The sequence below is a fragment of the Zea mays genome, chromosome 3, assembly GCF_902167145.1.
Source record: "Zea mays cultivar B73 chromosome 3, Zm-B73-REFERENCE-NAM-5.0, whole genome shotgun sequence".
Lineage (NCBI taxonomy): Eukaryota > Viridiplantae > Streptophyta > Magnoliopsida > Poales > Poaceae > Zea > Zea mays.
This window is the reverse complement of record NC_050098.1, coordinates 15,202,629-15,213,395: the sequence shown is the minus strand read 5'-3', so window position 1 is coordinate 15,213,395 and position 10,767 is coordinate 15,202,629. Positions and strand designations below refer to the sequence as shown.

General features: G+C 46.5%; 4 protein-coding genes across 4 annotated transcripts; 2 read left to right on the top strand and 2 right to left on the bottom strand.

Annotated features, from left to right (window-relative positions):
• Window positions 1-1,115: 1,115 nt before the first annotated feature.
• On the bottom strand, window positions 1,116-1,935 carry LOC100276897 (uncharacterized). The gene has a single exon (NM_001150596.2). It carries the CDS (start codon window positions 1,921-1,923, stop codon window positions 1,339-1,341), a length of 585 nt encoding a protein of 194 aa, NP_001144068.2. The 5' UTR covers window positions 1,924-1,935; the 3' UTR covers window positions 1,116-1,338.
• A 323-nt stretch (window positions 1,936-2,258) lies between these two features.
• On the top strand, window positions 2,259-3,197 carry LOC100278548 (uncharacterized). Its single transcript, NM_001151788.2, has one exon. The coding sequence runs from the start codon at window positions 2,299-2,301 to the stop codon at window positions 3,067-3,069; it is 771 nt and encodes a 256-aa protein (NP_001145260.2). The 5' UTR covers window positions 2,259-2,298; the 3' UTR covers window positions 3,070-3,197.
• A 253-nt stretch (window positions 3,198-3,450) lies between these two features.
• On the top strand, window positions 3,451-5,077 carry LOC103649736 (probable glucuronosyltransferase Os01g0157700). Its single transcript, XM_008675467.3, has 3 exons — window positions 3,451-4,339; window positions 4,519-4,687; window positions 4,777-5,077. The coding sequence occupies exons 1-3, from the start codon at window positions 3,759-3,761 to the stop codon at window positions 4,969-4,971; spliced, it is 945 nt and encodes a 314-aa protein (XP_008673689.1). The 5' UTR covers window positions 3,451-3,758; the 3' UTR covers window positions 4,972-5,077.
• LOC100280541 (mitochondrial import inner membrane translocase subunit TIM14) lies at window positions 5,004-10,243 on the bottom strand. Its single transcript, NM_001153460.2, has 3 exons — window positions 9,997-10,243; window positions 7,465-7,643; window positions 5,004-5,373 (listed from the first exon to the last, which is right to left on the bottom strand). Exons 1-3 carry the CDS (start codon window positions 9,997-9,999, stop codon window positions 5,217-5,219), a joined length of 339 nt encoding a protein of 112 aa, NP_001146932.2. The 5' UTR covers window positions 10,000-10,243; the 3' UTR covers window positions 5,004-5,216.
• Between the last annotated feature and the right edge of the window lie 524 nt (window positions 10,244-10,767).

Here is a 10,767-nt window from a genome sequence, read left to right as displayed (position 1 = left end):
GTCGGGGAGGAGAGATCCTAGGTGGTGTCTAGGCTCGGGCAGGCCGACCTAGACTCCTCTAATCGACGTAGAGTCGAGGAGAGGCGGAGAATTTGGGGATCGAGAGGCTAAACTGGAACTAGACTAGAACTACTCCTAATTGTACAGGAAATAAATGCGAAATAGAAGTTGTATTGATTCGATTGATTGTTACAAATCGGTCGTATACATCTCTATTTATAGAGGAGGGGGGCTGGACCCTTTACACAACTGAATTCCGAGCTAATTCCGCGGATCTAGCTAACAAACATAGCACAAAACTCGGAACCCTATTCTACTATGCGCACGCGCGGACCGTCCGGCCCACAGGCACGGACTCGCCTGTCCGGACCGCGGACTGTCCGGCCTCAGGGCCGGACCGTCCGCGTGCTCTTTTTGGTGCCAAACACACCAATAGGTGCCTCCAAGCGTGAGGGTCCTAGAGACCTTATAAAACTAATTGCAAAGACAAGAAATAAAGAAGTAAACCGTAGGACGAATCTTTTATGTCTTATTAATGAATTATTCGATCATGTGATATTACCGTAAATATTTGCTAATAATGTGATTGTTTAGTCTTTAGCTGTGTAATTAATTTTATAATTAGACTATATATTTAATATGAAGAAATGACATTCAAACATTTGGTGTGACATAAACTAAAATTTAGTCCCTAGAACCAAACACCCCCTTAAACTTTAGCTCCAAATAAATCATCTAAAGTTAGTATTTGGTCCATTTTATATCAGAGTTTCAGAATTTTAAAAGTGAGATATAATACTTTGTAGAGCTCTGAAAATTAGAGAACATTCAAACAGTCTTAAACATCATCGACGAATTATATTAACTGTCGCATTGCTAATGGTTAGCGAACAACTTACGGTTATAGCAAGGATTCAATTGTTGCTATGCAGTGCACACAATAATATTAGTATTCATCCTAGCTGGCAACTCAAAATCCTCCCGTTCCTGCAACCAGTTGTGTGTTCTGCATACATAGCCGGCGTGGAAAATTACATTGGCCTTAGCCCATCCCGAAATTACATACCATTGTGCATCGCAATAGCAGAACCAAACTCAAATCAGATCAATGGGAAAAATACCCACATTAGCCGCAAGGCACATGGTGGATGGACCATTCATCATTCCAAGATTTTACCAAATCACAACAAAAAAAAAGTCACGTTCGATTCGTTATTCCAAGAATTACTAAACAGGCACGTTCGTTATTCCACCATTCCAAGAATTACTAAACTCAAACAGGCGATCGGGTGACGAATCGAACCACCGAGTCCTGCGGATTCCTGACACCGGAGGACCTCACTTGACGCGGCGGCCGATGAAGCCGAACGCCGCCTCGCGCGCTTCGGCGGTCTCCGTGGCGAGGTCCGCCGCCTTCAACATCGCTTCCGAGAGCACCATAACGCCGATAAGCTGCTCGCTGCTGGGGCTCTGCTCGTCGCCGTCGCCGGCCTCGTCCAGAGCCAGCAGGACCTCGCCAGCGCGCAGGTGGCCGCAGGCAAGCTCCAGGGCGTCGTGTACGCGGGTGGCGAGCGCCGCGGCGTTCGCGAGCTTCTCCAGCGCGCACCACACGCCGGGGTCCCCGGCGAGGTCGTCCACGGAGTCGAACGGCGCGCTCGGGCACGGCGCGCCGCCCCGGAGCGCCAGGTGGCGGGCCGCGCCCATGCTGGCGACGGCGAGGCCGAGCTCCATCGAGGCGCCCTCGAGCTCGCGCCGCGTCGCCTCCGCGAAGGGCCCCGGGTAGCGGCGCCTGTCCTGCAAGTCGGCGTTCAAGGGCACGAGCACCTTGAGGAGTCGCTCGTGGACGTTGTAGCAGTGCTTGGCCGCCAACACCACCCTCCGCTGGAACAGGGTCTTCCAAGTGGACTCCATTTCCATTTCCATCTTTTGCTCTCGGCGCTCGTTTCTGGAATGGAAGGTCCGTCCCTCTCGGCAGCGGGTAGCGGTTTAAATAGCCGCAGCACGCAGCCACGCACCGCCTTGGCGAATGGCGAGCCCACCACCGCCTTGTTAGGTTCCACACCTGATACAGTACGGTAACTCTATGGACCTCCATGACAAGTGGGACCAAAACCGTGGTTCCCTAGTTCTCATTGCAGGGCGGCTAGAAACCGTGGGTCCCGCATTCCGACGCAAGGAGGCAGTTAAAATAAAATGCCGGTGGCGTCGTTCCCATTCCACCTGGCATAAATAGGATAGGCCGCCGCCGCCGCCCGCCTCGGCATTCTCTTGTTTGTCCATTGCACATGCACGCGCTCAATGGCAACGGAGGAGCGGCGATTAATGGATCTGGCACGGACTGTGCCGGCGATCCTCCTGCTCGTCGGCACCTCGGGAAAGGCCGTCGCGAGCATCAAGTGCGCCCGCGAGCTGTTCGCCGGGAAGCAGTGGGGCTTCGATGACTCCGACGACCCCGAGTCTCCGCCCTCCAACACCGACCGAGGCGGAAACTGCAGCGTCGGCGAACCCATGGAGACGTCCACCGGAGGAGACGACGATCACAACGGCAGCGCCGTACCCTGGAAGACCACCCGCGGCAGCCAGTCCCAGACGAGGCTTCCATCTTGGGCCGTGGTGCAACACGGCGGCTACTGGGCCAACATCCTCGCCTTCGCGCTGTCCCCCGTAGAGGGCCACCTCCCCGTCGCCTACCGTGAGATCACGCGCCTCGTCTCGCTCCACGCCGAGGCCGGCCACGTCTTCGTCAACTGCGCCGAGGGCCTCGGCCTCAAGCCCCACCCCGCCGCGCCGTGGGAGCGGTGGATGGACCTCCGGGAGGCGGCCGTCTGCCACGCCCACGACGCGCTGCTGGCGCTGAGCTCCGCCGCGGCGGCAGCCACGGCAGCCGAGGACTTCCTCCGGTGGCAGTTCCCCGAGTCCCCGCGCGGGAAAGGGTGGTGGTCGGCGGCGCGGCAGCTCGTGGAAGACGCCTGGCGCAGCCTCGGCGAGGCCAAGAACGCGGCGAGGCTCATGGACAACGCCGTGCTCTGCGAGTTCTTCACCACCTGGATGATTCTGACGCGCGCTTAACTGAAGGCGCATTGCTGATGGCGACGCCCCTGCGTCCTTTTGCAACTCGTTATTACTCCAGTACTTGTGCTCCAATTTCATTCGATTTCTGTGTGCACATTTGAATAAGTGGTTCTTTGCTGGTACAAATGGAAATGACCTGATCCGCCTGTGTCGATAAGATTGTAATAAGTGGTTCTTTGCTCCAATTTCATTCTTTGACGGTTGTTCTTCTTGTCTCCTCGCAAAGGTAAAAGTAACAAGAAAGAGTGCCTGAACTGAAACGCGTGATCCATCATCAAACCCTAAACACCAGGCATTCTAGTGGTTATACCTCCCTCGTATGCCATTTTGTTCTTGTTTGAAAAGTGTTTATACTGTTCTATACATTTTAATCGTAGGTAAACCTTTCCTTCTTTTTCATAAGATGCAACATGCTGTTCACCGACATTTTTGTTGACTTCTGATGGTTGGCATTCTAGTGGTTGTCAAAAGCATTCGTGTCAGCCACAAACCCGTCTGTAGTCAACCTTTTCAGTACCACGGTTCCTCGCCTTGAGACGATTATGTATAAATAAACTATAAGCCACAAGCATTTCATCTCCATTCAGACAAATTTAATCCGAAAAGCTGCTTCGACATTATGTTCCTGCACTGTCTTTGCTTTCCCTTCCATCTTTGCAGAGAAACAAGCTCGCTAGCTGCTGGAGATGGAGCCAACAGAGAGGTCCAAGAAGATGGTGCATCCATGGATCAATGCCAGCGTGCACTTCTTGCTCTGCTTCGCAGTTGGCGCCCTCCTCGCAGTCGCGCCGCTTGCCGCCACCGGAGCCTCGTCGGCCTCCAGCATCCGCTCCGCGTTTCTCGGTCCGTTTGGCGATGTTCACCGAGCCGTGGCCGCGCCGCCGCCCGCAGCCCAAGACCTCGGCCTCCTCCTGATCGTCACGGTCACGCGGCCCGACGATGGCATGGCGCAGGACGCGTCGGTGGCGAGGCTCGCGCACACGCTGCGGCACGTGGCGCCGCCGCTGCTGTGGATCGTGGTCGGGGCCAAGAACAGGACCGCGACGGCGAGGACGGTCCAGCTGCTGCGTGGCACCGGACTCATGTTCCGGCACCTCACCTATGATGCCACGAACTTCTCCGGTGACGGTGCCGGCGATGAGGTGGACCACCAGAGGAACGTGGCGCTCAGCCACATCGACCGCCATCGGCTGAACGGGGTCGTCCATTTCGCCGGCGCTTCCAGCGTCTATGACCTCCGCTTCTTTCAAACGCTCAGGCAAACTCGGTATGTCCGGCTCCCATCACTCCTCTCTTGCAGTATTTCTATTGCAATGCCGTCTCCCTTTTTAAGTCTATTTTCTCATGAAAACTTTCAAGAAGAATTGAATAGTTCTTATAGCAGTACTGGCCATGCAGTTTTGCAGAATGCAGCAAAATAACACTGGTTGTCTAAATTTGATCCAGAGATTTTTCAGCATGGCCAGTAGCAACTATCTCCAACTCCATGGGTGCAAGCAAGAACTCCAGCTATGACCATCCCACAATAAACACCTCTGGAATTGGGTTCAGAAGCTCGCTGCTTTGGAATTCAGATAGATCACTCATCAGGAGGAACTCATCAGGAGCAACACGGGTTTGTCATTTTAACCCCACAATATGACAGGATTTAGAGTTGTGATGTACCCAAAATAATCAACCTGATGATGGTTATGGTAATTTCAGGACTTCATGCACATTGTACAAGAAATAGTGACCCTTGATGAAAACAAGCTTAAGGGCATCCCCTCTGAATGCTTCGAGTCCCAGATAATGCTGTGGCACATGGATATGCCAACATTTACTCTAAAAACTGCTGAAGAAAAAAAGATTCAACAGCAGCAGAATCTAACGAAGAGCAATGAAGATCCCACGACATGAGACTTAGTTGTGAAGAAACATGTTGTGATGTAACCTTCATCATGTATATCTTTATAGAAGCAGGCACAGCTGAGAGTATTAATAAATAATAAGCACTGGATAACTACTTCACAGAAGGCCCAATATGCTTTGCCCAGAAATTTTCGCAATACCAAGACTAAACTGCGGTCTACAGTATCTTCTAATGCTAAATTTAGAGGCACAAAATTATCCTTCTAGCAGAGAGTGCATTCTTAATTCTACAATCAGAAGGCCGACCCACCTCCTTTTGTTTTCCCTGACAACACATCCTTCGCCTCATTAATCTTTGACGCAAGGTAATGACTTCCACCAGCATCTGGATGGTTGGCGACCATAACCCTCTTGTGCGCCTCTTTTACCTTCTCTGCGTTGGCAGTTTCCCTGGAAACATCAATAATTATAAGCTAGCATGAAAAAAAAACGTTTAATCACTAAGCAGCGACACTTATAAAAACTCAAGAATGACTGACCACACTAGTACAGATGCAAATTTGAAGAGTTAGTACAAGATTTGATTCAGTATGCTGGAATGAAGAACAACTGATTGAATATCTGAAATATTTCATATATTTGTCAGAAACTGAAAAAAAACCATAGTATTTATTTTTGGACAAAGTAGAAAACGGACCAAAACCATTGCAAGGAGAGACTGAATTTGTAGGGGAATGTTTTGAGTCAGGCTCAGTTATATTTAATTATTTTAGGAACTAGTAGCTGCCGAGCGTCCCTGTGCGCTGCCGCCGCCACCAAATGGGTAATGGGTTCCATATTCCAACTGAGGCCTGCAGCACGCGGGAGCAGGAGGAGGCGGACGCGTCGCGCCGTTTGGCCAAGCCCAGTGCATGGTGCTCCAGCGGAGGGCCAGCAGCCACGGCTGAGTGGTGGGTGGTGCGAGTCCAAGCCCTAGCCTGAGTTCTCCATGGAAGCCTCATGTGGCGTCGCACCTCGATTGTGCAGGAGCATAGAGGAGAGAACACAGAGGACAACTTGTCCCCACAACCGTTGACTCACTATTGCCGACCTCGACGGTGTCGTCTCTTCAGAGAGACGAAGACACGTGATGCGTTTGTTTTCCTTTACCACCACCCTTTTGTTTCCTCTCTGGAAGAATCCTGTTGTCTGGTGGAAAGGCAACATTATACAGAGGAAGCTGCTGCAGCCATTTCTTGCGTTTCGTGGCCGTTGGCAGGAGATCAAATGGCTGAGAATGAAGGTGATGACGTGGACGTGCTCACAACCCACGTTTTGCTCCCCGCTCTTTATTATAGGAATGGGAAATTACAGAAAAACGAACAAAAGAACACCAATGTAGTTACTCTGAAGCTATGTACTCCCAACACTGCACACTTGCTTGCACTACAAGAGGGGCAGATCAACTATTTGATATAAGCAATTACCTGATACGAGACAAATTTCAATCTTGGATCTATGATATTTGAACTCTAAAATTTCATTTAGAGGATTAGGGGTGGCAGCGGAGGTGATAACGTTTTAATGTTTTACCGCTTTAATAACCATATATTCTACCCCTGTACCCGTGGGGTTATACGATTTATGTGATTTGGTATCCAAAATGTGGGGGCAGTGTCTTATTTAAATATGGTGTTAAATTAAGAGTAAGACCTTGCCATTAGATATTTCCTCATCCACATACCACTGAGGTGCTACCTATCCTATCTCACTTGACAAATCTGTTCTGTAACTTTACTCCAGCTCTTCTACTTATACAGTAATTATTTCTGCAATAGCTGATCAAGCCCCCTACTCCATTAGGCTATCTCCAACAGCTTACTCATCCTTATCTGTCATTTCAAACTCCACTTTGTAAACAGTGCAGTCTACAATGCAAAACAGTGTTTTGCACAGCCATATGCATGATCTATTGGCCATAGCCTTACAGATCTAAGCGGTTGAATCTAGTATCTCAATTCATAACCTTCAAAACATAGCTGTTTCATTTGTTTGAATAAATCTCTCCTATCAGAATTACTCCTTATTTGGAAGGAGTGGAGTTCCCTTTGTCTTATTTGTAATTTGTCTAGTTGGAAATTACTGAAGCGCCCAACAATTAAACAGATTTTTTATGCGTACAATGGTAACTTGCAGCTAAAGATTCTGTCTACTGTGGTTTAGAGTGTATCAAGAACCTTTTTATATTCATACTTTTTAACATATGCTGTCTTCATTAAACATGCACTGCAGCACTTATGTCAAATGACCCATTACATGCATTCCCCCAGGATTTAGCCAACTAATCAGGGATAGCAGATAGCAAGATGCAAGACGTATTTGGGGAAAGATCCTTGTGTTTATTTTCCTTGTAGCCAGCTTAAATAATTCAAAAGGAACTATATAATTGAGTATTCATAGGCAAGATATCAATTATGCAGATTTTATGTAAACAGAAACATAAACAATGTTCGATTATGGTGAAGAACTGCAGATATTATGTAACTTGTATGTATTGTGTACCTGACACCAAGGATTAATGCAGCTTCCCTTCGGTTCATTGTAGGTTGAAAGCCACCTTCATAGAATTTCCGCATCCTTGGAACTATAGGCCTTGCCTTATAAGCTTGCCAAGCTTGGACGCCATATCGGCCAGCAAGGGCAGTTGCTGCAATTGCAAGTCCCGCTATAAGTGGCGTAGCCTGCAGAAAATAATACAAATAAATAACATATCTACAACTTTGTCTTATTAGTTATTACATAGCCAACCTTTTAGCTCTTCCTGTTTTGGTCTACTCACTATTCATGCATCAAAATGAAAATATTACCATCAATTGGATCGTCAAAGTACCAGAACCTATAAAACTATATTAGCAAATATTGATAAGATGCATTAAATGGCAACAAGAAATAGCTTATAGATTACACGGCAGTTATTAGTTGAAAATTACAGAGTTCCTAAGTAATATTTAAAATAAAACAAGGAGCATGCATTCTTTTCAAATCGGACTCATTCCATCATTATGCTAGCTACAATCCGCAGACCCAATGAACTGAAGAATCATATAATAAAAAAAAACCAGCAGAAAGATAAGCATGTAAAAACCCTTCTTTAGCCAGTAAGCAATTGAAATTCTAGGGGTTTACTAATTTGATCCCATTAGCAGTACTAATGTCCAGCAAACAACACATCGGGGCTATCAAACACTTGTGTTAAAAAAACAAAGCATATGCAACCTACTTTTCCCTCTTCGGTCCTATTCTTATTGGATCAAGATAATCCTTCATGCAATATGCTGTTATGCTCATGATTGAAATAATGGCCTATGACACTTAGGCTTACACACTATGTACTTAGACTTATTTGCATTCCCTCCTTATATTTCTATAAAAAATGACACACAAAGCTTTTGTGCCTCCGGAAAAAATGTAAACAAATCTGCAGAGCATCACAAAATAAGAAAAAACAGTGTGAAAATCACACAAACTTATGAGCACAGTTCCAATCTTTTATTTAAGAAAGTTTCCTTACCATATGTCAAATACTATTTGAACCCCTTAGGCCCTTACATACTAAAAAAGCATAAAAAAGTTAAATTTAGAGGTATTTTCTTATTTATATCCCAAGCCTATGGTCTATTAAAATATCCCCTAGAGTTCATTTTTTACTGTGTATTTTCTCCCAAAAAATAAAGTTCTTACTAGAGATAATCTGAGTAAGAGGAGAAAGGTAGAGGATGAATGTTGTTTATTTTGATGTGAGAAAGAATGAGTAGCACAACCTGTTTTTTGAATGTCTTGTTGCAGAGCAGCTTTGGAAATTTTAGTCTCCGGTTATTAGGATTTACCTATTGAAATCGGTAGTGATTTTGAATCCACTGGCAAATGCTGTCTGAGTAATCAAAGTTTTAAGTAGTCAATGTGATCAGTTGTGCGGCCTTATTGGGTATTTGAAAGCTAAGAAAGGCTAGATGTTTTCAGAACTCTTCCTGGAGCAGCTTGAAGAAGCTGCTGGAAAAGATTACTGGAATAACACAGAATTGGATAATCCTGTGTTCACTGCCCAGTGAACAAAAAACCAAAGTTGGACAAAACTGTAGCTGTGTAAAGAAACGCTGGGTTCAGCCCTGGTCAGGCTAATGGACTGATCTCAGAGGAAGACATGAAGAAACTGGCATCAAGTCAAGCATTCAACAGGCGAGCTGGTTTTCTGGTGGCTCGAAAGACAAGATGGAAGACAAAGGAATGCCGATAGGCGACAAGTTAACAAGCTTATTAGCGTAGGAGAGTGCGCTAATTACCGTGTTCCACCTCAAACTTGTTTCTGCTTTTATGGTTTGGTAGTCCTTTGGGGACTGGTAAAGACTTGCTTGTGAGCTGTTAGGTGAAAAACCCACCATTATGTTGTATGGACATGGTGGTCATGGCTTGGCAGGCATGTTTGAATCAGCTAGAGCTAGATACTAGTTGTGCTAAAAATTAGCTTTAACTATGTTGTGGTTCGCTAGCTAGTTGGTTAACAACTAATTGAAGTCTTGGATAAAAAAAATATTTATTAGCCCTCCTGTTTGGATGTGCAAATGCTAATTTTGACTAATTTTAGCCAGCTAACAAATAGCTCTTGGTATCCAAACAAACTCTAAGACTGGGGAATAAAGCTCTCTTAAAATAGGGTGGTGGAAATTTCAAGTCTGATAGGCCTAGATGCCTTGCTCCTCTCAAGGATGGAACATTATTCCAACATAATTTCACGAAATCTTACCTTATGCAACCATGAACGAACCTATACGGAGAGGATTCGAGTAGAGCGCCCTGCTGGAGTTCTATAGCGACACTACTGCCACACGACACCATATGGTGCTGTGCTTCCAAGAAGATACTTTTAGAGGTCTCAGCTGAAGCACGGGGAGGGGCCCGTACTCGCGGCCGTTGGTCGCGGAACCCATGCCTATAGGAAAGTAAGCTTCTGGCAAGGCCTTCGGCAGATGAAAAAAAAAACTAACGAGGAAAGAGGGGGGCGAGCAATACAAGGAAGAGGAAAAGAGTACAACGTACCATCTCAATAAGCGACCAATCCGGCCAAGTCGGCAGAAATGCGGCGGAGTGGGTTTTGGGGATCGCTAGAGACGCCGGAGCTAGGGCTCTGGTGATCGCCGGATGGCGAAGTCAGGAGTGGCGGCGTCAGGTCGCGGGAGCCAGGAGTAGTAGGAATGCGTGGAAGTTCGAAGGACCTGGAAGGTGGACAGAACCCTAGTCGGGCTGGGCCTCCTGCCAAAGCGGAAGTCCTCTACCACAAAGACCCAACCGGCTAATGGCACAGGGTCCATTAGCTAGGTGCACGAGCACGACCGCCAGCAAGACAAAGCGCTAGAACTAGAATGAAATCCGCTTGCCTTAACAGAATTAACGGAGTTTCTGGCGTCCGGACTTCCGTTCGAAGAGCGTTTCGCCGGCCGTTCCATCCGTTGCGCTGGTGTCTGTTTTAAGTTTTATAAGACTTCTTATCCCACTTTTAATATTACTTCTATTTTAAACTTTATTTTACAAACATGTACTCTCCCGTTCATAAATAGTTCATAAATATATGATATCGTTAATTTTTTAAAAAAATTTAATCACTCGTTTTATTTAAAATAATAATAAATTATCGTTTATCTTTTGTGAATTATTTTATTACTTAAAGTATTTTGTGATTGACTTAAAATTTTATATTTTTAATAAATATTTTAAATACGACGAGTGTCCAAAGTCTCAAAAAAAAATCAAGAATCTCTACTAACTATTAAGGGTCAAATGTAGACTGCCCCCGCTCCCCTGTCTCCCTAC

Bases quoted from the DNA above. Each gene is read 5' to 3' on its own strand.
- LOC100276897 (NM_001150596.2), bottom strand. From the start codon at position 1,923: ATGGAAATGGAAATGGAGTCCACTTGGAAGACCCTGTTCCAGCGGAGG.
- LOC100280541 (NM_001153460.2), bottom strand. The intron at 5,374-7,464 runs GTACACAATACA...TGATGTTTCCAG, and splicing joins GCATTAATCCTTGGTGTCAG to GGAAACTGCCAACGCAGAGA.
- LOC100278548 (NM_001151788.2), top strand. From the start codon at position 2,299: ATGGCAACGGAGGAGCGGCGATTAATGGATCTGGCACGGACTGTGCCG.
- LOC103649736 (XM_008675467.3), top strand. From the start codon at position 3,759: ATGGAGCCAACAGAGAGGTCCAAGAAGATGGTGCATCCATGGATCAAT. The intron at 4,340-4,518 runs GTATGTCCGGCT...AATTTGATCCAG, and splicing joins CAAACGCTCAGGCAAACTCG to AGATTTTTCAGCATGGCCAG. The intron at 4,688-4,776 runs GTTTGTCATTTT...TGGTAATTTCAG, and splicing joins ACTCATCAGGAGCAACACGG to GACTTCATGCACATTGTACA.